Genomic DNA, 23,147 nt, shown 5'->3' on the forward strand with positions numbered 1-23,147 from the left:
GTTCATTTCCAGACACGGTTAGCAGGAGACGACATTATATTAGATCATAACATAGTATGAGACATTTATTGTATGTACATGGGCAACGTTGCGGCCGTTTTATCGAGTGCGTTGATCAGCTTAGGCCGAGGTAGAGTTCCTGAGCGAGCTCAGGATGACATCGGCGGCCTTCTCAGCGACGATGTAGGTCGAGACAGCAGTGAAAGTTCCCGGAATCTTGGGGAACACACTGGCGTCGACGACACGCAGGCCAGTGGTGCCACGGACCTGGAACTTGCTGTCAAGCACAGCCATCTTGTCGTCATCGGCACCAATGGGGCACGTGGATGAGGCGTGGTGACCCCACACGGTGTCCTTGACGTAGTCAGAGATCTGGGCGTCGGTGGTCACATCCTTTCCAGGCAGAGTCTCGTCAATCTCGACGAGCTGGGCTGCGAAAGACTTGCGAGCGAGGCCGATGGCTTCGGTGAGCGCGGTGATGTCCTTCTCGTAGTCGCCGTTACCGGTGTCGAAGTAGTTGTAGGTAATCTTGGGCACATCAAGCGGGTCAGCAGATTGAAGCTTGACAGTTCCGGCAGTGTTGCGAGGGTGGGACTTGAGGATAGCCCAGGTGAACCAGTCATGGTCATGGGTGGCGTTGAAAGCATACCCGGGGTAGTAACCACGGAAGTTGACAGGTCCACCGAAAAGGAAGGTGTCCCACTCGTTGTTCTCAGCAGTGCTGCTCTTGAAGAACATAGCAGCGCCGAGACCAGGGGAAGCGTAGGTGCCGCGCTTCTCGATAGCGTTGGGGTTGTTCCATTTATCGAGGCACTCGTCGGCCTCAGATCCGTCGAAAGTGCATCCATCGAAAGCGGTGAAGTTGCTAGGAGCCTTACCCTGGACGTTGGTCTCGTAGTGGTCCTGGAGGTTGGTACCGACACCGGGAAGGTCAACGACGACAGAGATGTTGAACTCCTTAAGCTCGTCGGCAGGTCCAACGCCGCTAAGCTTGAGCAGCTGGGGTGAGTTGTAGGTACCGCCAGCAACGATGACTTCGCGAGATGCCTTAGCGGAACCAGGAGTGCCAGCAGCACCCTTGGACTTCGGGCTGGCCTTGTACAGGTACTGGCCGTCAAGGAACTCAACACCAGTTGCGCGAGGAGGGGTAACAGACTCATCGAAGGTAACCTTGGTAACGTGGCAGTTCATCCTGACATCGAGGGGGTACTTCTTGGAGCCGTTGGCGGTCTTAGCCTCGCTGACAGAGAGAATGAACTCGCGGGCGCCGTTGCGCTTTCCGTCGGCGGTCGAGATAGGAATCTGGTAAAGCGAAGGGGACTGGTCGCGCGCGAGGGTGTTGGCGTTGGCATCGCCCAGGATGAGAGTGGTCAGGTCGATGACGGAGCCAATAAGGCCACCGAGTGCGGCAGCAGCACCAGAAACAAGGCTCAACAGCTTGGAGTCCTCAGTGACAATCGTGATAGGCGCATACTCAACACCTAACCATCCATCGAAACCGTGTCCCTGACCAGCCTGCACGGCAAGGTAGTTGTTGTCCTCGAGCTTCTCGAAGTACTTGCGCATGTTATCCGGAGCCCATGAGTCGTCGCCGGTGATATCGGCAACGTTCTGGAAGTCAGACTGGTGGGGGTACACAGCAATCAGGGCATTGTGTGCGGTGCAACCACCCAAGCTGCCAACACGAGGGTAGAGAGTGCCCTTCAACTTGGAGCCAGCAGGTGGTGAGAGACCTGTGTACTCGCCGCCATCAGGCGTCTCATACGAGGTCTTGAAGTCACGGGCTTGTCTCTCGTCATCAGCGTAGTGGTGGACGTAGAAGTTCCATGCGAGTGCGGGATCCTCGGAAACGCGAGCGTTGAAGGCGGGAACGGTGTAGTTGATGTTGAGACCCTGGTCATCACCGGCTTCGATGAGAAGAGTCTTGTGACCTGCAAGCGCAAGACGAGCGGCGAGAGGTCCACCACCCGCACCGGAGCCCACTACGACGTACTCGTATCCGGTGAGGTCAACAGCGGTCGCGAGCGATGAAAGCGCCGCGACCGAGCTGAAGAGCTGCTTGAAAAGCATTGTGAATGAATGGACAGGCTCTAAGAACTTGTTAGTAGCTGTAGGGATATAGCCTGCATAGAAACATACAACTGCTCTGGGAATGAGTGACTAGAGGTTGGAGCTGCAGAAGCCTGGCCAAGTCATCATGATGTCCCAGCTCTCTTTATACCAGCACGTCGCAGTTGGTATTCAAGCTTACCGACACCCCTTTCCCTAGTATTTCTCATCAATAGAATGTCCCCTCATTTAGGCTTGCTTGTCACAATCACTGCATTAGACCCATACCTATGCCAATATGGGCAACGCATAGTCGGAGCTCCTGCCACGCTTGGTTGGCGATCGACGCAACCCTGAAAGCGTGCGCAGTACTCCTTGCGTGGGTGCGTATTTAAGTCTTTTTGCAGGGGTTCTATTCGATCTGAAAGACCACATGTGGGCTTTGCGGCCCTCGCCGCACCCGCACCTACTAGGGTCATGACTTTTAGAAGGAACGTGGAAGCGCAACTCTCGTACCCATGGATGCTACGCGCACCATAATCCTTCCGCAAGATCGCAATCCTGCAGATTTTCTTTAAAATTCGATCATCACTTCGCAGCGCCGACATCATCAAGAATGATATATTGGTGGTGGTAGGTTCGTTAGTCATGGTCGTCAACGTTGCCTGTTGTCCAGACCTCAAGTTGCCTCGGCAGACAAGGGTGGCCGGCGCAATTTTAATCAGGAGTGGACGAACATGCAGTCAAGCGACTATCCTCTTCAAGGTCGAGAACCCGGCAACGTTCCCCGATTGCATCCAGGCGCATGGGTTCTCTGAACCGTTCGACGGTGGCGAAGTTGGCTCGATAGCGCCAACGGCACGGTCTGGGGAAGGCGGTGCCAGCTTAGCGGCAGTTGAAGCCACGCGACCCTGTGATAAAGGCGTAATTTCCGATGTTGCGTACTCGGAGCCTGAGCGTCGAGGTTCCCGCGGTTGCGTGTAACTGGACGCGAAGAGAAAAGATCGTAAAGGAGAGGGAACAACAACCGACTGTCGCCGGGGAAATCCGGCCAAACCTCTTGAGAGACTGCTGCGCCGTACCTCGAAGGCATCTTTCCAGTCTGCAAGTTCTGTATGCTTGCGTCGAAACGGACCGATTACCGTTCTTGTGGGAGTTTTCATTTACATCCTGTAACACCATGAGCAGTGTGTTTGAGATGCGGCTCTTTCGGCAACAGCATCGCGTAGCGAAATGCGTCTTTCGATGTCTTGCTCGCCGAGCCTGCAGCTTGCATGATAAAAATCTAGTGCACGGTGATCGAGTCAACGGCTACAGGCTGGCGACGTGGCAAAGCTTCGATGGATTGTTCTTCGGGGTCTCGGAAACGTGGTGCAGTTCCGATTGCAAGAACCAAGGCCGCCAGATAGGGAAACACTCCATTAGTTTCTCTCCGCTCCGACACTCACGTGAAACAGTGTTTTGACGTATAATTGCCTGGGTTGCCCTGGGATGTCAGACTTGTGACCTTGGAACTGCCTCCGCGGGTACGTCAAATGGCCCGGCGCGCTAAGCCATACCCAGACAATCTAAATTCAAGGTACCCGCTGTGGACCTGTGGTTCGCAAGCGATCACCGCAGCATTACTGGCCGTTGCAACCGTCTAACCCGACTTTACGCGTTGTCTACTCGCCAAATTGCGCGAGATCGATGTTCGGCATCTGCAAAACACGTATGCACACTTCTTGGACTCAAGCTCTGCTCTATTTTGTACGTCTGGTCCTTATCATTTCACGTAACCCCACATATTCGATGTGGCGTTTGGATGCAAGGCCAGGATGTGCTCTATGATTAGGGGAAGCGTGCCGCTCCAGCACGGAGATAAACTCTATTCAATCGATCACCCGTACATATGTTCTTTTTCAGAATAGTCACTTCTGTCTACAGGCCCTGTCGATGGGCTGATAGAATCTGAACAGGCCATCGCTGGAGCAGGAAAGGGACAATTCGAGACGCATCCAGAAAATTTTTCGTCCATTACGAAGTGAGCTGAGTCGAAATAAGCGTTACTTTTGTGCATCTACGCTGTACCACGATGACTACTCCAAGTCTACACTCAAGAGCGTGCACTGTGCTAAGCTTTCGCCACTGTCTCGGCATGTAGATATTGTAGGCGAAGAAGTGCAGCAGAACCAGCGCCTGAGTGACAAGAAGTACAGGTGAGACTTGCATGGACTCAGTCCATCTTGCGATGACCGAGCATCCTGTTCTTTCGCTATCATCGGTGTACATGACCCAGATAAATACTAGTAGGAGGTAGATGGTTCAGAGACAGGCGTGAGTGGAATTGGCTCGCATTACGATAGCCAATTTTGTTGTTCACTGGGATCATCATTATACATGGCCTACATGAGATTGAGGGTTGATGGGTTGTAGATAATTGAAAACGGTGCTTGAATGGAATTGGCTCACTTTGTGATGGCTGACTATGTTATTTTCAGAACATCATCGCAAATCACAACATGAGTCAATAGAACAAGCGCTTGGGGCCTTGGATGAATGCAATGTATGCTTGAATGGACTCGACTCACTCTATTAGGGACCAAATCCCCATTATGAATTATCCTCACACAACACCGAAGGGAAAGACACAGTAGAGATCTGAAAAATGTAAATCTATTCATGGGTCATCTGAAGTGACCTATGATTCCTAATGCATTCTCCCAAAGGTAACACGACGTGTGGAATACCACCCCGATCTTCTAGCCAGAGCCAGAAGAAACTCGGTCCTCCAGAAGAAGACCAAGCATGTGAAATGCCACCCCTAAACTCTAGAGTTTGGGGTGGTTTGAGTCCATACCGGACCCATCGAGTAATATATATACAAATCCCATCGCCAGCCAAGCGACCCCGAATCATGCAACACCACCTACCGCCTGCACCCATATTCTAGCCCGTGAAGGGCAACGGGCACACGATGAGATCGACATGGATCTCACGCTTCACCTTCTTGAAGCCCTTCTCGAAGTAATCCTGGAACTCCTCGAAGACGTCCAGCGCGGCCCCCTTCTTGACAAAGTGCCCCACCAACTCCGAGTCGATCAGATAGCACGTCACCTTGCTGATCCTCGTCCTCTTCAGCTCGAAAACATCATCCAACTTGTAGAACGCCACCACGTCCTTCTTCTTGAGCACCTTCAGCTCCTTGCTCTCCTCAACCTTCCCGTTGTTCTCCAGGGCAATCCGATCTTTCTCCGTGTACACGCTGCCCGTCAGACCCGCGGAGTGGAACGTCAACGCCAGATGCTCAAGATTGGGAATCGCCTTGACGAAGTCGAGGTACGGGTTGGAAGTGCGGTTGTCCCGGATGCCGGCGAATTGGTAGAACTGCGGGAAGTTGACGGAGGTGATGGCCTTGTAGAGGTTTGGGAGCTGGGGGCAGGCGAGCAGTGCACGCGTGAAGTCGACGTCCAGGAGGGAGCCGAGTTGGAAGGTGTAGGTAGCGATGAGGGGGAGGACGACGTTCTTCCAGCGGGAGGGGTTAGAGAGCGCGACGCTGGCGTCCGGGATGAAGGAGGGTTGGTGGAGGAACTGGGTGCCGGCCGAGACGCGGAGACGCTCGGTGGTGATAATGATGCGGGTTGGGGAGGGGTGGGTGTCGGACATCGTGGATGTCGGTGTTGAGCTGTGCGGTGGTCAATACCGTGAGCTGTGAGAGGCAGGTGGTATGACTGACCTTGAGCTGTGTGCTGAAGCTTGGAGCGGAATCGAGGTAGTGTTGGCGGGGTTGAAGTTGAGAGGAGACGTAGAAATCTCGGTGGAGGTACAGGCCGTTAGAAGTCGTGAGAAGTCGTGAAGTCAAAGAGAACCAGAAAGTGGTGAGCGATTGGCGGGATGAGGGCCTGAGATCGGGGAGGGGGCGTTGGGTTTATATAGACAGAGGATGGCAGGCAAAGTGGGAGAACGGCGGTCACCAAGAGAGCGAGTATGCACAGCGCAAACGCAAGCGCACCCGACAATCAAACCCTGGACGCAGGTGAAGGCGACTTTCGAGCTCATTCACAGTACAAACGAACAGATTTAATTTAGAGCGCTATCATGATCCGTCATGTACACGCCTGCGCGGTCTAGCTTGGAAATCTACCTATTGATACACCGCCTAATGCAAACCTGGGGGAATGATACAAAGTGGGGTACACATGAGAGAAACAAAGAACAATGCCAAATAGTGCCAGATGTGAGCGCCAGAATCAAGGTGGAGCTGCTGCCCGAGAGCAAAGGATGACCGCACGGTGCAAAGGTCCTCACACTGTATTTTTGCTCTTTTCGCGTTGTATCCGCACGGTCCAAGCGCCCATTTCCTTTGGGTCGTTGAACGGCAACGATTTGATGACTTCTATGACGTTACCAGCCTTGTCGGCGAAGCCCTGTGCAAACCAGTCTTGCAGATCCCAGAAAGTAGCCATCGTGCGTGGGGTGCATCGAACGGGACCGTCCCTATGCCATTCGCAGATCATGGTAAGCTTTCGAAAACTGGAAAGATCAAACAAAACATTGAGCTCGTAGGTTGCGGCGACTTGGTCTGGGCTCTTGACACCTGGCGTGCCGTTGAGGAAGGCGAGCTGTCGATACGCAGGACCATGCTCAGGCATGTGGAGAAGGTCGAGCTTGACCTGGAGCGTTAGCTGCTCGATGTTCCAGCAATGGGCTATACAGTCGAAGAGCTCACGCGTGCGGGCTGGAGACGTCGCGAGGTCAGAGAATCTGGTGAACTTCATGCTCCTGACACTGTTCCAACCTTTCTGGCCAGGAAGCTGTTCCAGCGTGTCCTCAAGGTAGTGAAGGTCATCAAGGACACTGACCTCCATGGTATGGTTTTCGAGGAGGAAGGTCGCAATTTCGTCATATGTCCGACGGTTCGTGTAGGCTAGGCCAGGAAGCGACTTGAAGTACGATTTCCTGCCAGGCACTGCGTACATGTTGTACAGACGGTTGTCTCGTAGGGCCAGGATGTTAGGGTGGCGTGCGAACAACGACCTGTATATGCAGTTCCTAAGCTCACCAGGAAGTCCTTCGAAGGTGGAGTGCGGCTTGGATACATGTGCATTAGGAGCTGCTGATGTCGGCGGCGCTGAATTTGTGCGAGCAATTAGCTCAAACATCACGCCACTTGACACAATGGTAGACTCAGTTCGGCGGTGACGAAGACGAGCACGCACAGGGTTTGTGTCCGATCTATCAGCAAGACGGCGGGAAGAAGAGCGACCTAGGATGGTATGTCAGAACCGCAATCAACAGGAAGTAGGCCGAATATACCAATGGAGAAGTTGATACTCTCCATAGCTGTCTGGATAGTCTCACCACGGATTAGTCGCTGAAGGTCGGCATGGCTTCGTGATTCGGATATCGCATTGGGTGGTAACACGGGTGATGCAGCGGGATGATGAATCTCATCATCGCAAGATGATGAGCTATTTGCTGAGATATGAGGACTTTGTTGATGAACCAACGTTTTAGTAGCGGTATCGGGCTGGTTTTGGGCCGGATCTTGGTTCTGTAAAGGCCGATCGGTCGAGACCGACTCCCGCATGACTGTTGGTTCTACGAGTGTCAATGTTCGGTTCCGAGAAGGATGAGGAGCTCCACCGCGAACCTCCGAGATGTTTCCAACGGGTCAAACAGGGCAAGAGCGATAGATCGATAGGGAGAGATTGGCGGGGCGGTATAGTTTAAATACGCTGGGTTTGTTGCCAAGGAACTTTCAGCAAGACTCGACGAGCAATGATGGTGAAAGTGAATACCTCGCACCCAGGTCAGGTAGTGATTTCAACCTTCAGAGCAAACTGCAGCGCTTTTCGTTTTGGGACGCTTGCCTGATGACAGCCGGCTCAGCTCAATGAGCCGCGCTACAGACTCAGGTGCAGGGCTAGCTACGCGCGATATCGGCAAGATCCGGTTTCAAGAACAGTGGTTGGGGCTCGGTCGAGCGCATGCTATCCTGTAGACCGAAAATATGCTTTGGTGATCGGTAGGTGACGGTAAGGCCTGGTGTTGAGGCGCTTTGCGACGACAGCCGGCGACGCGTGACTGGCGCGTTGACTCGTGATCACCTATTGCTCACGCCACCTGCAGTTTGCACGGGCAGAGCTCAAGGTTCAAGCAGTCTGGTGCAAGGACAACTGATATTGTGCGACAGCATAGTCAAGAATGACACCTCTCCCAGGCGATGTGTTTGCTTCGGTGCATCGATTCAAACCAATAAAGACAGGATTGCCGGTCCAGGGTCTGTTCAAGAAGGCAGAACGACCGTAGAGGAGGTAAACGTCGGATCCATTAAAGATGTTCAGCAGCAGCTGGGTTCAGCTTTCTGGTGTTCGACCCCGCCCAACAACTGAATTGACTCTAGAAACAGACGCCGCAAGGAACGCATGCCGAGGAAGAAGCACCTATTGGGACGGATGCTTCGTGACGACCCGAGCAGATGGGCCAAGAGCTGGTCGAGTATCTGCGTGGTCGAAAGGTCGAGCCGTCCCAGGAGGCCCAACTGATCTTAGGCAACGCTTGGACACAAGAGCACCACACGTAGGCACGCTGTTGAATGCGTCTCAGCCAGAAGTATCTGATCCTTTGGGTACTGCAGGTCGTTGTCTATTACAGCATCGTATGAAGGGCTCTTCGGTCGCACGCTGGGAAGCTACGCTTGGTGCTACCAGCACGCCATAGCAATTCTCAATGCCGATGTCACAGAGAGGATTGCGAGAGTTCTCATGACCCTACCGTTGCCAAATGACATCTCTTACCGCCATGGCATTCCTACAGATATCCATGCTGTCAGTATCGTAAGCATCTGGATCCCGATTCCGATGGCACAATCAGGTTGGAGTCTGGTCACTGTCCACAAAGATGGTGATGCCGACAATGCTATGATGTCAGTCCGAGAATGCAGTCGCAAGCGGGCAGCGCTGTTGGCGATCCGAAGGATCCGCTAAGTCGCAGTCGTGCATGGTGAGCGCGGGGTGCTGCCGAAGATACGTGTCTGCTATCGCGGCTTCAGGCAGACACGGTTGGCGGTGACCGCCGGACAAGCAGATGCGTTGATCAGCATGCGCGTTGCGAGAGCCAAGCACCAGGCATTCGTCACGATGCTGCAGAGACGGGAGGCGACGAGTCGCTGGAGGCGTCGTGCAGCGTGTGTGCGCACTTATGTCAGCGGCCCCCAACACCAAACGCGCCTATCACGCACCGGAATGCAGGTCCAATTCCGCACCCTGGCGCGAATGCCGATGCCGAAACAGGGCTACGCCGCGATGGTAGACGTCGTCGCATCCTGCGGCTGTTGGCGTATGCAATTGCGCGCTGACGCCGCCGTCTCCCGCTCCTCCTTGTCCATGTTTCTTTGTGCTTAAGTCGCGCCGCCGTGCCTTCGTCCTCTCCCATCGACACCAGGCACCATGGCGGCTGAGACGTCCTCTGCGCGCGGCTCGCTCGAGGAAGGAGCGCCCCTCCTCTCGGCCACGGCCACGGAAAACACGTCGCGCGCATCGTCGCCCGCACCGCTGGCCGGGCCCGCCACCAAGAAGAAGCCCTGGGTCTGGCTGGTGTTCCTGGCCTTCACCCTCATCACCATCGTCGACGTGGGCGCCTTCCTCGCCGAGCCCCCAAAGACCCGCGTCTTCGAGGCCAACATCTGTCGCCGGTACTACGAGGAGAACGACCCTTCCAAAATCGGCGACGACGGCTACGTGCCCGAGGCCCTGTGCAAGATCGACGAGGTGCAGCAGCAGCTGGCCATGATCTTCGGCTGGCAGGACACGTTCGATGCCATCCCAGGCCTCGTGCTGGCGATACCCTTCGGTGCGCTCGCCGACAAATGGGGGAGAAAGTGGGTCTTCGTTGCGTCCCTGGTTGGCCTGCAGCTCAACTCGGCCTGGATCCTCTTCATCTGCTACTTTCGCACCCTGCCGCTGCAGCTGACCTGGTTCTCCTCGGCCTTCCTCTTTGTCGGCGGCGGGCCCGTCGTGGCTTCCGCGCTGGGCATCACCATGATCTCCGACATCTCTCCGCCGGAGCAACGGTACGCCTCGACTGCGCATTGAGGCTTGACTGCGTGGCTAACAGCTTGCAGCACCAACATCTTCTTATATTTGACCGCGTCCGTGCTGATTGCCGAGATGTGTGCCCCAATCATGGCCTCCAAGCTCATGGAGACGGGCTTGTGGCTCCCGCTCCTCCTCGCGCTTGCGATACAGCAAGTTGGTGTCACCGTGGGCATCTTCTTCCCCGAAACGCTCCACCTTCGAGACCTGCCTGAGCCACGGGATCGCGACGATGCCAGCATTGAACTGCAGGCCAAAGACGAGGGACACGGCTTCAAGACACAGCTGAAACATTTCAAGTCTGCGCTGCTGTTGCTGACGAGCGATATCCAGCTTGCGCTGATTGTTGCTCTCTTCGTTGTCAACAGACTCGGAAGGCAGGGTCTGACTTTGCTCATCCGCTACGCCTCAAAGCGGTACCACTGGGAGATCTCAAAGGTACGTATAGCCCACGTGCACCCAACAGCTTTCGGCTAATAGCCAGACAGGCGGCGTATCTGCTGTCGTTCCGCGCCGCTACGAACCTTGTTGCTGTAGCTGTTTTTATCCCCGTTGTCAACCTCATCCTCTTGAAATATCTACGTCTACCCGTTCATTGGGCTGACCTGTGGTTGATGCGTGGCTCGTTGTTGATCACAGCTTTAGGGTTCTTCGCCATGGCCATGGCTTTCCAGCCTGCCATTCTCATCCTAGGTCTGCTCGTGTTCAACCTTGGGACGGGATCGAGCGCCGCGATGCGATCAGTCTCACTGCACCTTGTTGGCGGCCAATCAAGTCCTGATGTAGGAAAGCTCATGAGCTTGATTGCTGTGACCGAGAACATCGGCGTCATGTTCGCTGGACCGCTCCTGAATGAGGCTTTCAAGAAGGGCATGGATATGAAGGACGCTTGGTTGGGGCTCCCTTTCTTCGGCGTGTGTGTCCTCTATGTTCTAGCCACGATGGTGTCATGCCTCGTTAGCGTGAAAGATAAAGACATGGCCTACGTTGAGATTGCCACAGACGAAGAAGAAGTAGACGCTGAGCATGGAACAAGTTCCGCGCTAGAGGACACTCTTCCAACAAGACATGCAACATAGCACTAGTCTTGATTCATGATACTCTTTTACGATTTCACTCCCAGAGACATGGCCATTAAGATTCGGTTTTCTCAGGGCGGCAGTGGCTCGGTGATCTCGTCCACGTTCATATCTCCAGCGTTCCTCCCTTCAACAAGCGTACGTGCACGGAAGGAGTCTAGGTTGCTACCCAGGCAAGCCTCCGCTTTCTTGCCCACGCTTGCATCCACGGCAGGCATCGCCACCCGTAACAATAGCAGGAGCCACGATGCGAGTATACATATGGCACCCGCACCTGCACTGTCTCTGGCCCGGTGCAAACACATTTCCCCCCTTCATCCGGGTCTTCTCTCGCCTCGCTAACAACAAATCTTGTACAACGCTTCAGTCTAGTCTCGCTACGTCTGATTGCACTTTTTCCCGCACTGTGCCAACGGCGATTAGTCTTATCCTCCCGCAATGCTCGGCCGATCTTCCAGCGAGGCCGGCACGCGTCTTCGCCGCTCCAAGTCTGCATCCACGGTCCATCGACCCCAGCTATCTGCTCCCGAAACCGTGGATCCCGGTATCGCCCAGCACCATGCTGTGGCTGCAGCTACGACTGCCTTTGCCCGGGCCCATGGTCAGATTGCTGCTGAGCGTGCGACGAAGCGCAGCTCTGAGCTCTCACGGGCCAAGAGTACGTCCAGTCGCAAGTCGCTCACTTCGGAAGGCAGTCATTTCCCGCCTAGGGAGTCCAGCGTCCGCTCTGTGAACCGTCCTAGCACATCTCAAGCCCCTAGCGCACAGCAGCAGCCTCGAGTTCCGACCGTGACGAAAGAAAAGTTCCCATCTTTCTACCCTGCGGCTGGGAGCGACAGACCTTTGTCGGCACAGCCGTCTATTACATTCAACGAAAATGCCCGACCGGGCTCTCAACCAAGATCCCATAGGCCAAGTGCTGCCTCCTCCGCCACCTCGCAGCAGATACGAAAAGCGCGCTCGATGTACTACGCAAGTAGCGTCCAGACGGGGTCACCAATTGCTCGCCCACCTGCGAAATACTTGGCCACGCCTCCACCTTCCAGCGTTGGTCCAACGCCGGAACTATTACCGCCAGTGTTGCCGGCTCGCAACATGCCCCCTTCCCCGCTAGCATCGCCTCAGATACCCGTCACTGTGGAGCCTGGTGACACGATCAACAACGCCCGGGACAAGTATCTCCAAGGCTTTCAACAGCAGCACCGTCAGGTCAAACACCGGCCTTCCTTATTCCTCGCGCCGTTCAAGAAGAGGCAAGATCGAGCGAGAAGTAAAGAGCGGCCTCTATCCGCTGGTTTCTTATCAGGTTCCTCAAGAAGCCGTCCACCCCGAATCGAGCCAGCAGCGGAGTTGATTGAGGATTTTGCAATGCCAAATAAGAAAAGGGAAAAACGGTCGTTCTCCAATTCAATCAAGGATAAGTTCAAAAAGGTCTTTCGACGCTCGTCGAATCACGCGACAACGATGCCCGTTCAGCAGATCGAAGCCAGCCGAGATTATTTCAACTACCAAGCCCCTCATGCTGCACTATCAAGCAAAACCTTCGATGTACCAAGTCCCGATGACGAGACGTTATTCAGGGTAAGGTCACGCGCGTCCTTGCTGGAGAGAATGCCTTCGCCCTTAGCACGCCCAGGATCGCGGGGCAGCACCCGAAGTAAGGGCAGTAATCGAAGGTGAGCCACGATCTATCTCGCATGAAGGGCTCAATCACTTATTATATTCATGTATAGCCTCCACAGCGAGACAAACACTACACACCTATCTTCGCGCGTCACAAGCTGGAGCGACTCCTCCGCAGGCAATACGCTCACGCAGCGCGACATTAAACGCCTCACCGTGATCCACGAGTCCAAAGATAGTACTAGTAGCGATGCAGAGAGGAGCATGTCATCGATCTCACTCCGCCGGAAGACGGTCCCTCTTCCGAGCTTTGTGGCGTTCAAAGATCCTATGCCTATGGAAAGTCTACTAGAAGAGACTTCCACGCCTGTGGATCCGAAGCGTGTGTTCTCGGCATTAATGAAAGAGATGGACTCAACCGAAGCCCGGAATACCCAACCAGGTCTCTCCGATGTCTCACCTGGTGCAGAAAGCGATGTCTTTGAATCCAGCACGACGAAGGAGCTGCATGCGATGGCTTCGCATGAATTACATTCGAGTGCAAGCAGAGAACGTCGTACGAGCACCAGCAGCGACCAAAGACCTGTATCGCGTCGCCGTCTAAATATAGCACAAGGCAAGACCAGCTCCATCAGATCGCTGGGCAGAGCTATCAAGTCAACGATTCGAACTGTGACCCCGGTTGAGAATAAATCTTCGCCCGTTTTGGAACAACCTCTGGGTGGGATCAGCTCGAGGCCTGGTACTTCTGCTTCGTGCCATAGCTCCGACTCACGACAGCGGATGGCTTTTACATCCATGGTTCAAGAGAAGCACGCACGAACGTGAGTGTTCCTGTAGAAATCTCCATCCTAGGAGGACTACACATGAAACTTCGATGTGAAACAAGGGATCGCGCTAACTTCGCAGTAACCAATACACTGTTGAAGATACACACGCACACACAATAGTCACTCCAAGCGCGGGACAGCTCGAGCAGCGATTGATCCGGTCCAACGAGCGGTGGAAGACGCCTCTGGACGAACATCAAAAGCATGGATCACACCATTATCGCTCCCATGCGCGGACCATATCGGCCTCACACTTTGCTGACTCCGCTTTTCGCACACCCAACACCGTGGTTGGCATACCAGCCTTACCAGAACTGGAAGGCGACTCACCCGAAGAAACAACGCCGACTGAATTGCGAGCAACACCTGTGAACCTTGCTTCAAGGACTCCTCGCATTAATCCTCTCTTCTCGCCGTTGTCACCCAGCATCTACTCACGCGCTACAGACGGTATGAGCATTCTTCCCAACGACAGCGTTATGTCATTTGATGGCACGCAAGACCATCAAATCAACGACGGATCTGGTTCTGCTGTCATCATAACTAGCCATGCCGTGAAAAGCTATGTTCTCGGTACGCCGTCGCCGCGACACCAGACGGAATCAACAAGATCGAGCAAAGATTGGAAAGCATGGCTATCCCGCGAGGTCTCGGAGTTGGGTAGCCCATTGGAAGGAGACATCACGATCGACCAAGGATACACACCTACAATTCGAAACGATTCACCGGCAAGTCGGCATCGTCGTGAGCTTACCCAGATCGAAGATGATAGAACGACCATATTGGCCAGGGTGTCCACAGACACAAGAGTATCTTCACCACCAGCGCCAACACCGAGTGAGGTAGAAGATGAAGTTGCACAAGCGGACCAAAATTTATCAGCACCACAGCAAAAAGGAGCTCAGTCCAACGCCGAAGTTAGTTCTTCGACCGCGAAGCCTGAGCAGCGTGCGATGCCTCTACTGCTTCGGACTCCTGCCATCCACAAGGAAAGGCACTCTTCAATTGACAGTCACCACTCTGGAAAATCGCGCTCCGCCAACAGCACCCCAAGATCCTCCACAATGAACGGCCGCTTTCCTTTCATCGACACTGGGCGACCCACAAGCAGCAACAGTGCACGCGTTAGTGGTTCTTCGCGTTACGCTACAGATAGCAGCTCGTCAACCGGATCCAAACGATCACCTATCTCTAAGGTGTATTCAGATGTCTCTGCGCCAGTGACAGTCGATTGGGCACCACAGCCTACGTTGAAGACGAATCTAGGGGATAGCAAAGAGCCCGACCACAACAAAGAAAACATGAACGGAAAAGCGATTCCCCTCATCAAGCAGAAGAAGGGACCAGTACCAGAGCAGCCTAGCACGCCGTTCTTGTCACCTCTCACCAGTAGAGAGAACAGGCCTAAGTCGATGCTCTCAATGTCGTCTTCTGCTACCAACAGAAGTGCGCCACCGCTCACAAGAGATACGAGCACAAACGGAAACACTTCGATTACCAGTAAACCAACGCAGTCGTCCACGGTATCACTCAGTTCACAGCAACAGCACATGCGCATGAACCTGTTGCCTATTTCTCCAAACAAGCTCACGACAAGGCCGAAAAGCGCATTCGAGCTTCGTGGACAAGGCAAAATACCACTGGCATCAAGCACTCTGCAGTCTCAGAGCTTGTCTTCAGATGAGAGTCTGAAGAAGAAGTCAGCGAGTCGATCTAGCACCAGGACATCGGATCCGCCTCGTATGCCACGCCCTGGGCACTCCAGCAACATTGACCACGACACTGTGCGTATGCCTCTTGAGTCACCCTGGGCTATGTTGGGTCCACCGACTTCGCCACGGTCGTCGATAGAACATACGGATCGTTCAAGGGTGAGACACAAGCTACACGTCAAGCATAACTCGAGCACTTTAGCGCTGCACAGGAAACCGAGTCCCGGCTTGGAAGAACATACCATTGACGCTTTGATCGACGAGCGGCCTTTGAGTCGACGAAGCAACTTCAGTAGTATCTGCGGAGATGAGAGAGGCAGTGTGACGGGGATAATCACGCCTGGGCAGCGGATGGCGGAAAGATATCTGAGGGAGAGGAGTGCGCCGAGGGGAAGCGGAGCAGGGAGTCCGTATAATGAGAAGGAACAGCAGAGAATTAGGACAGGCGCGACGAGACAGACGCTCGAGAGGGAGGATACACCTGCATTTATGTAATCGGGCAGTGTCGCATCAGGCGGATACAGGCAAGGTTATAAGGTATTGATATGGTTAGATCGGGATTGGATAATGGCGATGGTAACGCGGAGGCATGGTGTTTTGACTATAGATGGGACGCATTCGGGCGAGTGAGGACGAGCTAAATGGGAGGTTGCTGTGACATCACGTTATGTGAAATAGTAGCTAGCGCGAGCAGTGTGATCAGGACGATTTCGATGTATTTTACACTCGGACCATCTTTGCATGTTGAGCGTTCTATGGACTAGGTGCCCACGAGTGAGCAGTCTAGCCCCCAATCCCACCTCACATCTACGATCCGCTGACGGTGTACTGGGAGCTGCCACCAGCGTTGCCCCAGCCCTCAGTAGACAGGGTCTGGTAGTTGTGGGTTCCCAGGTTGAGACCGAGCTTCTTCCAAGCGTCGAAGTGGCAGGAAGTGGTCACGGTGCCGCTGCCGGGCCTCTTAGTCTGACGGTTGGAAATGTACTGCCAGAAAGTGGAAGTGCCCTGGATGGAAGGCTGGTTGACCTGCTGGTGCTTCCAGATGTCATAGACAGAGCCGTCGCAGGTGACAGAGCCGACCTTCTGGCCCTGCGCGCTACCGGCGCCGTTGGAGGTGTACTCCTGCACGTAGTACTCGACCAGGGGGTTGGTGGTCCAGCCGTAGACGGAGACGAGGACGGTGCCGGAGCTGGCAGTGGTAGAGCCGGAGAAGTTGATGTTGCTAGTGGGAGTCAGCGAGGTACTATGGAGGAGTAGTGTCGATGTCACAAAGCAGGCTCGCCAAGATAGAGTCGCATGCGCGTGTGCATTCACCAAAGCAATGCCCCGTTGGGTGTGCAATATGCACTTGAAGGACTTACCGAGTGGTTCCCGTCTTCCAGCCCTTGCCGACGACGAAGTCACCAGCACCCGAGAACTGGACGCTGTACCCGTTGTTGGTGGGGCTGAAGTTCACGTTGCCGGAGGTCTTGTAGTTCTGGTTGTAGTCCTGGCGGCGGTCGAGCGACTTGGCGGAGGAGAACTCGAAGTCTGGGGCGTCGAAGGCAGCTTCGGCGGCGGGCTCGGCCGCCGGGGCGGCGAAGATGCCGGTTGCGGCGGCGAGGCCGAGGGCGAGCGTGCTGAAGGCGACCATGGTGAATTGATTGATTGACTGGATGGACTGGGCTGGCAGATGTGGTGATCGAAGCTTGAGTGGTGACTGGGCAAAGCTTGGTGTCTTGGTTTCGAGGACAAGACTCGTGGTTATATACGTCCAAGGGCTTGGAGACCACCGGGTGCGTGGTCGGGGGGACGGAGACGCTATTCTGGGATAGATTGGGCGAAGGCTACATTCTGGCTGCGGAAGGGCATCGTCGTCACTAACACCCTGAGATTTACCGAAATGCTGGTCTGTGTTTTGTTTGTGTTCATCTATGTAGATTCAGGAGGGTTGGGGCCTGCTGGGTCATGCTGGGTCATGCTGGGATGTTGGAGCGCCGGGGCATCAATGCTTGTCCGTTCTTGGATGTGGAACATATGCTGCTAGGTCACGCTGTGGCGATGGCGCCGCGGGGGCGGTGGGATGCTTGGGCGCAGAAGCAATGGCAAGCTTTGCTTGATTGCATTTAGTGGGGTCGCGGACGCGAGATTGATGAATTGCGGGGTGCAGGTAGATTGAACGTGGCGGAACAGCCGACATGAGTCCGTTTCAGAAATGCCGCGGCTATTCTCCATCATCCGTAGTACACCGGGGGGAATTCACCGTAGCGTGGCTGCAAGGCGCTAATTATACTTTTAGGTCTTTTTAGGATTAGGAGGTTTCGTTTGGGAGTGGGCGAAACAACTTCTAGAATTATCCGTGGATCAATAATGTCAAGGTTCGGGACGGTGTGGATCAGAGGCGATCTTGAAGCAACGGAAGCTACGTCACGGGCATTTGTCAGGTCGCTCAAATCAATCTTTAACTTGAATCAGGGTTCTGGCCAGTGGACTTGTGCACCGCAAGATACCGAATGTAAACTGGCCAAAACAAAAAGAACTGATTGGAGATGTTCATAGCAAGTCGCTGAATTTCAATCCCACTTATTGAAGGAACTTGTACAGGTCAGAATCTGTTCAAGACGTCCCATTCCCATGATACTCATATTCAGCGACATCTAAATCTTCAATGGTCCTATTTTATCAAAAGTGAACCAATTTGGTGGGTTCGGGTGCATAGTGTGATTTCGGTGGTCGGACCTTTTTGTGGTCTGTAACTAGAACAGACTGGCTTGGTACTACTCGTGTGAACTAGAACTTGTATATCTCTCAATTCTTGTCTCAGTCGTAACCGTGATGGAGTGTGCCAACGACTGCCTTGGTAGTTTCATGCTGCCTGGGGCGGCCGAGACAACAGCGCACACTATTCCGGCTGCCATGCGTTTTGTGATACATTGCCTTGAAACCAATCTCCTCGGAAACATCCTTGCTCCCAGTATGCGCTGTCCCCTTCCCCCGGTTTGGCCAGAGATGCATCTCATTATCGTCACCCCCCAGCTTCGTCAGATTTCTTGCCCCCGTGATGCCCGGCGACAGGAACCTGCGGGCCGGTACCGCGTCGATTGCGGTAACGCTCCAACGATTTGGAAATGGCAAAGAATCAGATATCCCGCGGTTGGAGTCGCGCGGCCTGGACGACAGAAATTGTGGTAGATGTCGGGTGAATAGAGGCTTTAGAGCGGGAAGAGCGGCGCAGACTAATCCTGTGTTCACTCCTAGGAAACCCCGGACCAGTTGCGGTACTACGTCCCAAGTATAGTCGGAGCTGTTGAGGAGCGCTGGGAGCATGATCGTTCGTTCGATAGCGACGGCGCATACGCTGTGCGAAGAGGATTGTGAGCGGTACACCGACTACGCTCATTGCAGCGACGAGGCAGACCATATAGATGGCCCTGCGAGAGTAAAACTTACAAGACACCAGCCCCAAAATCAGCAACAAGGGAGATCCGCTGTCATCTCGACATTTGCAATTTCAGAAATAGTTTGACGGGCAAAGCCAGCATTATGAGATCCATAAGGATGTTAAAGGAGCGCAGAACCACCATCGGTATCATAGACTTTATAGCTTTATACATGTGCCCTTCACCGAGATATCGCATGCTGCGGCCACAGGCGTGCATTGAAATATGATGATGAGCTTGTATGCTAGTGTGTACGCAATGACCACGGAGATGACGCCGTATACAACGCGACGGAAGATAATGTCTGGTGATAGAGGGAGGTATAGTACGAGAACTACTTCGTTCAGAAGGTGGATCTCATGAGGTCTATACTCCCAACGGGGTACACCTAAGTCGAATGTACGGACTGGATAGTTAAGAAAATAGGACTGACAATGAATAGGTTTTCGTAATGCCGATGTTTCCCTTGATGCTTGGAAGTATCTCGTATGTATATACAGCGTCCGCTTGGATCTTACTGCAAGAAAGTATGCACTGTAGTCAGAGACCCACATGTACCACATGTGCTTTCCAACTCCGAGCCATGTCGCTAGTGTTTGGCAGTGCTCCTGAACTTGCTCACAATCAATAGTCCCTGTGTCGTGCCATTTAGTGTTGTTCCGCAAAATGTTAACGAGAGGCACATGGTGGCAATGGCAAGATCTGTACGTCAATGTTAGCTTTACTTGCTGGTGGGCATTTCGAACATTCTGTATCGGCAGGCAGTTCAGTGCGTCCAATCTTCTAACCAGGTCTATTACTCTGTGAGCCTTACAGTCATCCAAGCCTGCATTGTTGAGCGCCTGAAACCTTGTGAATATTCGAGCAGCAAGAGCGAGAGAGACAACGACCGTAGTTGCAACTTCTACTATAGATACTTGATTACAGTTGTCTGAGATTGCGAGTTCGATATGTTACCTGTTGAGCGACGATTGCAAGTTTGTGACCAAAGCGATTTGAGACATTGACGGCGGGTTCATGGAGTCCAACTTCACTGCCTAGAAATGGAGAGTTCGACGCCGAGTGTCGAGGCGCAGAAGGATGAGTCACTGTGCCACAGGCAAGCGAATAAGAGGTACATAGCAAACGAACGCACAAATAATTAACATGTAAACACAGCAGTATTCCATGATATCTCAAGACAGTTTGGGTATCATATGTAAGGTAAATGTCGGCAGTGCGTTTTAATGAGGCTTCCGAGTGGCACATTTGGCGGGAAGGTGAGTTCCGTCTCATGAGCTTCGACGTGGTGACATACCACAGCTGAGGATGATTATCCAAACTTCGCGGATCTGTTTGAGTGACATAGGATCACTATATGCATGATAAGTATACATTGAGTAGCAAATATGGATCATGCCAATGCGTGCCTCCCTGCTTTGGGCACTACCAAGTTCATGCATCCATCTACAGCACCGAGAGAGAAGTCTGCGTTTTCAATGTGTTGCCCTAGGGTGGGCAACGTGTAGGCCCATTGTGCCCAGACTTCTGTCTCAGTGCTGTACCCTTGTCATAGTTCATAATTCATGTCTTTCATACTCCTTCATTGTGATTTCCTCCTCGCCATGCCCATCAACGTTCCTAATCATATGCGACTTCGAGCGCGGGCTTGCCCAACTCGGGATCCTTGTCGAGAAGTTCTCGGATCTCGTCCCGTATGCCAAACATATCCATGTCCTGGTAGATCCTCGCGCTCAAGTGAGCTAGCATCTTCTTATCGTAAGGGTGTATATCAACCATGATAATCTTTACCTGAATAGACCTAACAGGTACTATAAGGCTGACTTGCAATTGGATGTAGGCAAGCTCACGCAGATCCGGAACGTCGTACTTGTCCGCTATGCGGTATATTGCTGCATTTTCCAGCGTAAAACCTGTTGGACCGACATCCATTTCATGGTACATCACGAGGTCTTGAGGGTTGTAAGGGTCCTGAGGCGGTGTGTTCGCAGTATCGTGGAAAGCTTTGAGTTTTGCGGATTTGCTAAGTCGATTGAGTATCTCACGGTTATCCAGGATTCTATATTTCGATTGCGAATCCGGTGAGATACCAGCCGGAGGCATCCATGTGCCCATGAGGTTCTTGAGTGGAAGATAGCTTGCGCGTTCGAGAGAATAGTGTACCTTCAAGCGTTCTGCGCGGTCGGCATCATCGCGTAAGCTCCAATCGAAGTGGATGTGTGGGATCTCGAAACAGTGTCCCGTGTAGGATTCCCACAGCAGATCGTATTCGATATCGTAGAGGTAGGTCAACGTGCGCTCCACCACGTGAGGGTCGTCATCTGGGGGGTCCACTACTTCGTCTTATTTCTCGTACAAAAAGATTGAGTGGATGTCACTTGTGCTTGCTTCGCCTTACGTAACGTGCCAACAGGGAACCTAACAGAGGCCGCGAAGAACTTGGATCGAGGGCAGATGATGGCCTTGTGAACGTTCCAGCGCTGAGCCTTGCGTGTGATGATGAGGTCAGAGTAGTCCCCTGGTGCGAGGAGGCTGCACTTAAAGGATTCGCCAAATTCCATAAGATCCACTAAATGAGCTGGAACACGTACGCTTTCTGTCGTTCATAGGGGTCGCCGCCCATCGTGGGGGTAGCGGGAGGTGCCGTGGAAGCGGCTGCTGATCGAGTGTTGACTGTCAATGCTATCAATCTATCTGGACAGTGGAGTGAGTCAGAGACCATGTGCGAGGAAGAGCTGGGTTTATGTATGCTAGGGTCAGAATGTAAGAAGCAACTGGGGCGTGTGCGAGTCTAGTGCAGACTCCTACACGCTAAAGCACCGCGGAATGATCAATGTGCTAATCTTGATTACCATAAAACTTAATTGAAATTCTCGAATTACGCCTTATGACTCCGACACGTGGAAATGGGTCTGGGTGACCACCTTTCCATCGCGATAACGGTCTAGCACTTCGTTCACCTTTGCGGAATCCAGACCCTGCTCTATCACATACGCCAGCGGTTTGATCTTTCCTCCAACCAGATACTCAGCGATGTGCTTCCAGAAGGGAATCGCAATATCTGGCTTGGAGTGAGAGAATCCAAGAACACCCTTCAGAACGTACCCAGCTTGCTTCGGGTGGATCTTGGACTCGTCCACAGCGCCTCTCGACCAAACCAAACGTGCAAGTGTGCCTTCTTTAGAATTGGAAAGCGCATTTATGGCCAAGTGCTGACCTACAGGGGCGTTGAAAGCATCGAAGGCATATACCAAGTCATCTCCCACGATATCCCGAATACGCTGGAGTACGAAGTCGTCTCCACCATGACGGTCAACCACGTTTGTCGCACCGTATCTGCGAAGTTCTTCCTCTTTGCCGCCGACAACAACGACAGTTCCAAAGCCAACCAGCTTCGCTAGCTGGGTCGCAAAGCGGCCGCAGTTAGACCCTCCGCCTACGATCAGGATGGATGAGTTGGCCAGATGGGACCTGCTTTCCGTCAAACTCCAAGGGTTTGGAAGACCCAAACCCTGCTCTTTATCAAAGAATCCTACGAGGCCAGCTAAAATGTTGGTTGGAAGTGTAGCGCAATCGTCTTCGGAAACACCGTCCGGTACAATAGAGGCGAAGTCTTCGTCCAGAACCGCGTACTGCTGAGTTGCCTTGGAAGCAGATCCAGGTGCGATTGAAGCTTGTCCGAAGATGCTATCGCCTTTTTTAAAGCGAGTTGCACCTTCGCCTGGGACCGTAACAACGCCGACAACGTCACTGCCGAGTAGAGCTGGAAGAGAATCTTTTGTGAAGAGACCAATGTCGCGGCCCTTTTGATCGTGCGGATTCAATCCTGCGATGGTGACACGAACTTGAACCTGCCTCGGGCCAGGTTGTGGGATGGGAAAGTCGGAAACGGCTACGACCGGGGCCCCGACCGTCTGAACGACCAAAGCAGTCTGCGTTGTCATGTTGAGGTGGATGCGTCTTCGAGTAAAACGCGGAGTCTTTTGAAGAAAGGTATCGTTGAAGATGTTCCTGCCTGCCTTGATATGGAGCAGATTGTTCTGTACATGTATCAATACATCTCAATTGCTCTCTCGTCTCCTTTATATACTACAATACATTCGCAGCTTGATTACGAAGAGGACGAGCGATTACAAGCATTCACTGCTCCCTGCATAAGGAAAGCGGCATGCGGCATGTTCTGATTCTCTGTTGGGTTGCCGCGGCACAGGGGTCTGCTGAGGTGAGCAGAGCAACACAGATTAGTAGTCATTAGCACCATTTTCTAATCGCTCGTGGAACTTTTGCGATCAGTGATCATACTCAATGAGCAACGATGCGTGCTCTCCATGGTGATGGCGAACGATCCAGGGCATGTTGC

The 23,147-nt window shown here is 53.3% G+C and overlaps 10 protein-coding genes across 10 annotated transcripts; 2 read left to right on the forward strand and 8 right to left on the reverse strand.

Annotated features, from left to right (window-relative positions):
- Positions 1-49: 49 nt before the first annotated feature.
- CC84DRAFT_1152844 (glucose-methanol-choline oxidoreductase-like protein) lies at positions 50-2,184 on the reverse strand. Its single transcript, XM_018176823.1, has 2 exons — positions 2,140-2,184; positions 50-2,090 (listed from the first exon to the last, which is right to left on the reverse strand). The coding sequence occupies exon 2, from the start codon at positions 2,068-2,070 to the stop codon at positions 121-123; it is 1,950 nt and encodes a 649-aa protein (XP_018032780.1). The 5' UTR covers positions 2,071-2,090; positions 2,140-2,184; the 3' UTR covers positions 50-120.
- Positions 2,185-2,792: 608 nt separating this feature from the next.
- CC84DRAFT_1179325 (uncharacterized protein) lies at positions 2,793-3,325 on the reverse strand (the record flags this gene model as incomplete). The annotated part of the gene is made up of 2 exons (XM_018180411.1): positions 2,793-3,151; positions 3,217-3,325. The coding sequence occupies 2 exons, from the start codon at positions 3,323-3,325 to the stop codon at positions 2,793-2,795; spliced, it is 468 nt and encodes a 155-aa protein (XP_018032781.1).
- A 1,652-nt stretch (positions 3,326-4,977) lies between these two features.
- On the reverse strand, positions 4,978-5,694 carry CC84DRAFT_1253206 (uncharacterized protein; the record flags this gene model as incomplete). Its single annotated transcript, XM_018184384.1, has 1 exon — positions 4,978-5,694. One exon carries the CDS (start codon positions 5,692-5,694, stop codon positions 4,978-4,980), a length of 717 nt encoding a protein of 238 aa, XP_018032782.1.
- An 893-nt stretch (positions 5,695-6,587) lies between these two features.
- CC84DRAFT_1167470 (uncharacterized protein) lies at positions 6,588-7,447 on the reverse strand. Its single transcript, XM_018179183.1, has 3 exons — positions 7,345-7,447; positions 6,758-7,294; positions 6,588-6,695 (listed from the first exon to the last, which is right to left on the reverse strand). The coding sequence occupies exons 1-3, from the start codon at positions 7,367-7,369 to the stop codon at positions 6,673-6,675; spliced, it is 585 nt and encodes a 194-aa protein (XP_018032783.1). The 5' UTR covers positions 7,370-7,447; the 3' UTR covers positions 6,588-6,672.
- A 2,032-nt stretch (positions 7,448-9,479) lies between these two features.
- Positions 9,480-11,203, forward strand: CC84DRAFT_1179328 (MFS general substrate transporter; the record flags this gene model as incomplete). The annotated part of the gene is made up of 3 exons (XM_018180412.1): positions 9,480-10,102; positions 10,154-10,562; positions 10,613-11,203. 3 exons carry the CDS (start codon positions 9,480-9,482, stop codon positions 11,201-11,203), a joined length of 1,623 nt encoding a protein of 540 aa, XP_018032784.1.
- A 219-nt stretch (positions 11,204-11,422) lies between these two features.
- Positions 11,423-15,986, forward strand: CC84DRAFT_1020720 (uncharacterized protein). Its single transcript, XM_018173378.1, has 3 exons — positions 11,423-12,879; positions 12,937-13,650; positions 13,736-15,986. Exons 1-3 carry the CDS (start codon positions 11,642-11,644, stop codon positions 15,861-15,863), a joined length of 4,080 nt encoding a protein of 1,359 aa, XP_018032785.1. The 5' UTR covers positions 11,423-11,641; the 3' UTR covers positions 15,864-15,986.
- A 189-nt stretch (positions 15,987-16,175) lies between these two features.
- Positions 16,176-17,001, reverse strand: CC84DRAFT_1253211 (endo-1,4-beta-xylanase B precursor; the record flags this gene model as incomplete). Its single annotated transcript, XM_018184385.1, has 2 exons — positions 16,176-16,590; positions 16,730-17,001. The coding sequence occupies 2 exons, from the start codon at positions 16,999-17,001 to the stop codon at positions 16,176-16,178; spliced, it is 687 nt and encodes a 228-aa protein (XP_018032786.1).
- Positions 17,002-18,954: 1,953 nt separating this feature from the next.
- On the reverse strand, positions 18,955-19,119 carry CC84DRAFT_1055377 (uncharacterized protein; the record flags this gene model as incomplete). The annotated part of the gene is made up of 1 exon (XM_018173535.1): positions 18,955-19,119. A coding segment is annotated over one exon (165 nt), but the record flags the coding sequence as incomplete, so codon positions are not given.
- Positions 19,120-20,407: 1,288 nt separating this feature from the next.
- On the reverse strand, positions 20,408-21,410 carry CC84DRAFT_1220747 (uncharacterized protein; the record flags this gene model as incomplete). Its single annotated transcript, XM_018183197.1, has 3 exons — positions 20,408-21,129; positions 21,186-21,319; positions 21,379-21,410. The coding sequence occupies 3 exons, from the start codon at positions 21,408-21,410 to the stop codon at positions 20,408-20,410; spliced, it is 888 nt and encodes a 295-aa protein (XP_018032788.1).
- Positions 21,411-21,672: 262 nt separating this feature from the next.
- On the reverse strand, positions 21,673-23,142 carry CC84DRAFT_1198550 (putative alcohol dehydrogenase; the record flags this gene model as incomplete). Its single annotated transcript, XM_018181573.1, has 2 exons — positions 21,673-22,642; positions 23,090-23,142. The coding sequence occupies 2 exons, from the start codon at positions 23,140-23,142 to the stop codon at positions 21,673-21,675; spliced, it is 1,023 nt and encodes a 340-aa protein (XP_018032789.1).
- Between the last annotated feature and the right edge of the window lie 5 nt (positions 23,143-23,147).

This window comes from Paraphaeosphaeria sporulosa (assembly GCF_001642045.1).
Source record: "Paraphaeosphaeria sporulosa strain AP3s5-JAC2a unplaced genomic scaffold CC84scaffold_9, whole genome shotgun sequence".
NCBI lineage: Eukaryota > Fungi > Ascomycota > Dothideomycetes > Pleosporales > Didymosphaeriaceae > Paraphaeosphaeria > Paraphaeosphaeria sporulosa.

Bases quoted from the DNA above. Each gene is read 5' to 3' on its own strand.
- CC84DRAFT_1152844 (XM_018176823.1), bottom strand. From the start codon at position 2,070: ATGCTTTTCAAGCAGCTCTTCAGCTCGGTCGCGGCGCTTTCATCGCTC.
- CC84DRAFT_1167470 (XM_018179183.1), bottom strand. From the start codon at position 7,369: ATGGAGAGTATCAACTTCTCCATTG. The intron at 7,295-7,344 runs GTATATTCGGCC...ATACCATCCTAG, and splicing joins GAGTATCAACTTCTCCATTG to GTCGCTCTTCTTCCCGCCGT. The intron at 6,696-6,757 runs GTGAGCTCTTCG...CTCCAGGTCAAG, and splicing joins GACGTCTCCAGCCCGCACGC to CTCGACCTTCTCCACATGCC.
- CC84DRAFT_1020720 (XM_018173378.1), top strand. From the start codon at position 11,642: ATGCTCGGCCGATCTTCCAGCGAGGCCGGCACGCGTCTTCGCCGCTCC. The intron at 12,880-12,936 runs GTGAGCCACGAT...ATTCATGTATAG, and splicing joins AGTAAGGGCAGTAATCGAAG to CCTCCACAGCGAGACAAACA. The intron at 13,651-13,735 runs GTGAGTGTTCCT...CTAACTTCGCAG, and splicing joins CAAGAGAAGCACGCACGAAC to TAACCAATACACTGTTGAAG.